The 5,418-nt window shown below is 57.1% G+C and overlaps 1 protein-coding gene across 1 annotated transcript; it reads right to left on the bottom strand.

The window, feature by feature from the left end:
• Positions 1 to 1,125: 1,125 nt before the first annotated feature.
• Positions 1,126 to 2,217, bottom strand: LOC144711420 (plant viral-response family protein (DUF716)). The gene has a single exon (XM_078585414.1). The coding sequence runs from the start codon at positions 2,172 to 2,174 to the stop codon at positions 1,344 to 1,346; it is 831 nt and encodes a 276-aa protein (XP_078441540.1). The 5' UTR covers positions 2,175 to 2,217; the 3' UTR covers positions 1,126 to 1,343.
• Positions 2,218 to 5,418: the final 3,201 nt, after the last annotated feature.

Here is a 5,418-nt window from a genome sequence, read left to right as displayed (position 1 = left end):
ATTTGAGTTTTTTATGTCTATAGTTACCAATTCAAGAATGAGGTGTGATCATAATGAGATGGATGCGAGAAGAAGAAAAGGATGAACAATTTCTCAAGGCTGATATGCAGAATTTATGTCTGTAGTTACCAATTCAAGCATAAGGTGTGATCATACAGAAATGGATGTTTGAACAAGAAAATGGATGATCAATTGCTCAAGGCTGATATGCGGAATTTATGTCTAAAGTTTTTTTCTTCGAAGAATTTATGTTTAAACTTCACAGTTCTTGGATCTTGAATAAGGATTGATCATACTTAGCGGGATGAGGGAAGAAGAGAAGGATGATCAATTGCTCATGAAAGAAGAAGAGAAGTATAATAAATGGCTCATGGCTGATTTGCAGATTTCATCTCTATGGATACCAGTTCTTGGATTTTAGAACAAGGATAGATGATACTGATTGGGATGAGCGAAGAAGAGAAGGATGATCAATTGCTCATGGGTGATTTGAGGTTTTTAACTGTATCCTCACCAGTTCTTGGATTTAGAACAAGGATTGATGACACTGTTTGGGATGAGAGAAGAAGATAAGGATGATCAGTTGCTCATGGCTGATTTGAGGTTTTTATCTCTATGATCACCGCGATCTTGGATCTAGAACAACGATTGATCGTACTGAGTGGGATGAGTGAAGAAGAGAAAGATGATCAATTGCTCGCGGCTAAATTGGGGTTTTCATTTCTATGATTATCAGTTCTTGGATATACAATAACGTTTGATCATACTAAGGAGACCTCAGAAGAAAAGGACGATCAATTGCAGATGCTGATTTGAGTTTTTTATTTCTATGATTACCAGTTCTTGGTTTATACTAGAACAAGGATTGACCATACTGAGTGGGATGGGGGAAGAAGACAAGGATGATCAATTGCTCATGGGTGATTTGCGGTTTTAATCTCTATAATTACCAGTTCTTAATCTAGAGCAAGGATTGACCATACTGAGTGGGATGGGGGAAGAAGACAAGGATGATCAATTGCTCGTGGCTAAATTGAAGTTTTCATCTCTATGATTACCAGTTCTTGGATATAGAACAAGGATTGATCATATGCCGAGAGGAATGAGGGAAGGAGAGAAGGATGATCAATTGCTCATAGCTGATTTGAGGTTTTCATCTCTAATATAACCCGTTCTTGGATCGAAAACAAGGACTGATCAAACCGAAAGGACTGAGGGAAGAAGAGAAGGATGATAAATTGCTCATGGCTGATTTCCGGTTTTTATCCCCCCATGATAACCCGTTCTTGGATTGATCATACTGCGGTGAAACTCCGATCGAATCAGGAATAAGAAGATCGAGATCAAGCCTGCATCGCGCTCTTACCGACGATCTTCATCTGGACATGATCGGAGTCGGCGATCGAGGAAGCAGAGGGAAGCGCCTCGTAGGAGCCGGCGGGCCTCGCCACGGTGAGGTAGACGACGGCGGCGACGACGGCGACGACGGCGGCGTGGACCGAGAGCGCGAGATTGAGCGCGACCGCGGCCCTGAGGCGCGATTCCGCGAGATCGCACAGGGTGGGAGCTCCGGGCTCGAGCTGGCGATGGCAGCCCTCGGGGATGAAGGCGTCGGCGTAGAGAGAGAGCCCCGTCTGGAGCGACCAGAGGCCCTGGAGGGCGACGGAGGCGGCCATGGCGAGCTCCAGGGCGAAGCTCCGGGGGAAGACGACGAGGGCGAGGCAGAGGGCGGAGGAGGAGGCCGCCACGGCGGAGGAGATGCGGTCGCAGAGGGCGGGGAGGTCGTCGGAGGCAAGGGCGAGGCGGGTGGATCGGAGGGCGAAGGCGAGGGCGGCGAAGAGGAAGGAGAGGTCGGGGGGGAGCGGGCGGAGGACGAGGGACAGCGCGAGGAGGAAGAAGAGGAGGAGGACGACGATCGATTGGGCCGCGGCGAGGCGCGCGGCGGAGGAGGGCGGCGCCGCGGCGGCCGCCGCCGCCTGGCGGAGCGCGGCGAGGGCGAGCGCGGCCATGGCGAGGAGGAGTGGGAGGCGGCGCGCGCCGGGGAGCGGGTGGAAGGGCTGCGCGGCGTAGTCTCGGTGCGATCGGAGGTGAGATTTGCAGGCCGCGATGATGTGGTAGACGCCGCCGGAGAAAAGGGCGGCGAAGGAGAGCGCGTGGGAGAGCATCGCCGCCATGGCTGCCGGAGAATGGGAGCTCGGAGATGGCCCGAGGAAGAAGACGATGGACGGGTTATATAGGCTGCTGCATGCTGGGGGATTAGTGGACGGAGGACGCATAATTCCGTCCCGTCATCGTTGGGTCCGGTCTAGCCAGGCCAGGGTGGCTCACCCGGCCGGCCCAGTGGGCCAGGCCCGCCCATTGGGCCGGCGCCCACTAGCCAGGCCCAATTGGCCCAGCCGCCGGCCTGGTCCCCCCGCCCCGAGGCACCGCAACCCACGCCCGAGGCGCCGCTACCCACGTCTGAAGGCGCCGCAACCCGTGCCCCGATGCGCCGCTACCCCCCGTCCCGAGGCGCTGCAACCCGCACCGGAGGCGCCGCTACCCATGTCCCGAGGCACAACAACCCGCGTGCCGAGGCGCCGCTACCCACGTGCCGAGGCGCCGCTACCCACGTGCCGAGGCGCCGCGTTTGCCTTAGCCACCCTTGCACGTGCCCCGCAAGGCGTCGCGTCAGCCCTGGCCACCCACACACGCAGTCCGAGGTGTTATGTCAGCCCACGGCCGCCCACCAGCCCAGCCGTGGCTGCCCATTGGCCCAGCCGCGGTCATCCGTGGCCCTGCCGCGGCTGCCCGCGGCCCTACCCTGCGGCCGTGACGCCACCTCCCGCTGACCACCGCCAACCGGTCGCCACACGCTGCCGCTGTTGGTCGCCGCACAACACCACCCTCGGCGGCCGCATGTCGCCGCTACCGCCGCACGCCACAGCCCGGGTCATCGCAAGTCACCGCCCTCGGCCGCCGCACGTCGCCGCGCTTGGCCGCTGCACGTTGCCGCCCTCGGCCGCCGCATGTTGCCATCCTCGACCACTACACGCTATCGCATCCGACCATCACATGCCGCGGCCTTTGGCCGCTGCCCGTTGCCGCCCTCGGCCACCACACATCACCGCCCTCAGCCGTCTCTGTCGCTGCACGCCGCCACCCGCAGCCGTCGCAAGTCACCGCCCTCACTTGCCGCACGCTGCTACTCTCGGCCAGTGTACACCGCCGCCCCGACCGCCGCACGCCACCGCCCTCGGCCGCCGCACGCCGCCGCCCTTGGCCGCCGGACGCCGCCGCCTTCGCAGGCCATACGCTGCCTCCCGCCGCGACGCCACCGCTTGGCCGCTGCACACCGCTTCTCGGCGGCCGCGCGCCGCCCTCAACCAATGCCCGCCGTCGCCCTCGGGCGCCTTGGCCCCTGCACGCCATTGCCCTTGCCCGCCGTACGCCGCCGCCGCGGCCGCCGCATGTCGCGGCCCTCGGTAGCCGTACACCGCTGTCCACGACCGCCACATGCCGCTGCCCCTGTCTGTCACCCGCCGACACCGTTGTCGCCGCCATCATCGTTGTCGTTGCCGCCATCATTGCTGTTGCTGCTGACGTCGCGCCGCCGCAGATCGCTATCCCGACGCCTGCCACGTTACCGTTTGCCGTCGTCTCGTCATCCTGGCGGTAGACTTACCCGCCCTCACGTCATCGGGGCCTGACAACGCCTCGACAAAGACCACATGGGTTCAGGCCATGTGGAGACTGCATCAACTTCGGCTTCATCGAATTGAGGCTCATCCCAGGACCTTTCCTGGGCATCCCTGAGCGGGATGCGCAAGCCCAAACGATCGTATCCCGGAAAAACAAGCGGACCACTCCCACCATAGGACGTCACTCGACGACGTCCTAAATCGGAGTGTGAGAGGAGGGACTGAGAAATCAAGAGGGAGAGAATGTGAGAGTGAGAAAGTGAAAGGGGGAGAGGGAGAGGGGGAGATACTGAGAGAGTGAGAAAATGAGAGAGGGAGAGAAGGAGAGTGAGACAGAGCTAATGAGAGAGTGAAATAGGGAGAGAAACATAAAGAGTGGGAGAAAGACAAACATATAGAGTGAGAAACATAAAGAGTGGGAGAAAGACAAACATATAGAGTGAGAAACATAAAGAGTGGGAGAAACAGAGATGAAGAGTGAGAGAGAGAGAAACTAAGATAGTGGAGAGGGTGAGAGGGTAAGTGAGAGTGCGAGACTGAGTGAGATAGTGCGAGAGGGAGAGAGTGAGAGAGTGAGAGGGTGAAAGAGAGGGCCAGACTGAGTGAGATAGCCTGAGAGGGGGGAGGAAGAGGGTGAGAGAGGGAGATGGAGTGGAAAATAGGGAGAGTGGGAGAGAGAGAGAGAGGGAGGGAGGGAGAGGGAAAGGCTTATTATAACATAATGTTATACACTATTTATATCGGCAGTCTTTGGTCTGATTCAATGTGCAAACCAGAACTGAACCAAACATTCAGTCATCCCTAAAAGGCAGATTGACGGTCTGGTTTGGTCCGGCCTGCCAAGCCTCTCGTCGCTCGACGATGACTCATTTGTTCTCCCAAAAAATCTTGGCTTGTCTGCTAAGTCTCGGGCGCTTGGGAGGCCGGGCGCTGGGCGGTCCTGGCAGGCAGCCAGGCACTTGGATGGCGGGCGGCCTAAGCGCTGGGCGGCCCTAGAGTGGGTGGCAATGGAGTGGGCGGCCCTAGAGTGGGTGGCCTGGCGCTTGGGCGATCCTGATGGCAGATGACAAGACACGAATGGGCACGGAGAAGGAGTGGTGGTCGACAGCTCGGGGTGATGGTGACGGCGGTGGCGGCGACGGTCCGATGGGAAGAGGGCTAGGGCAAGCCCTCCAAGAAGAAAACTCAATTCTTGAAATAAAACTTGCCAAATGTTTCTTGCAGCATTGGCCTATATATATAGGCCTTGGTGGAAAGAGAAGATGCAAGAGATAAAAATAAAATTAAAGGTAGGCGACGTAATATCATGTCGCATGAGAGGGCAGTTCTTGATCTGGCACTGATGACGTGTCATCACGTGTGACGGGGTGTGCATAAGTGGAGACGTGCTTGATAGGCGTAGATGGAGACTTGCTTGATGCCGGTGCGTTGACTTGGTCGATTGACGACAGCAGTGTGTACACAGAAGTTGTGTTGACATAGTCGCCATCAAAACTTAATCAATTGGGGGTCCTAGATGCAAAGCACAATATCTTTGATGTAGGATGGCTAAGGAATTGGACAACTGGAAGGACGGAGAAATAACAAGGACGGGAGGGCGGTAGTGAGTGGATTGGGTTTGGGGAGGATAAAACCGACCACAAAAATCACGCGATCGAATTCGGAACTTAAAAACTGATGAAAGCTGGTGGTGCAGCTCCGACCCTCATCGAGGGCGGGAGTACTGTCTTCACCCACC

The sequence above is a fragment of the Wolffia australiana genome, chromosome 13 (genome assembly GCF_029677425.1).
Source record: "Wolffia australiana isolate 7733 chromosome 13, ASM2967742v1".
In the NCBI taxonomy this organism is placed as follows: domain Eukaryota; kingdom Viridiplantae; phylum Streptophyta; class Magnoliopsida; order Alismatales; family Araceae; genus Wolffia; species Wolffia australiana.
Note: the sequence above shows the minus strand (reverse complement) of the source record. Positions and strands in the feature narration are given on the sequence as shown.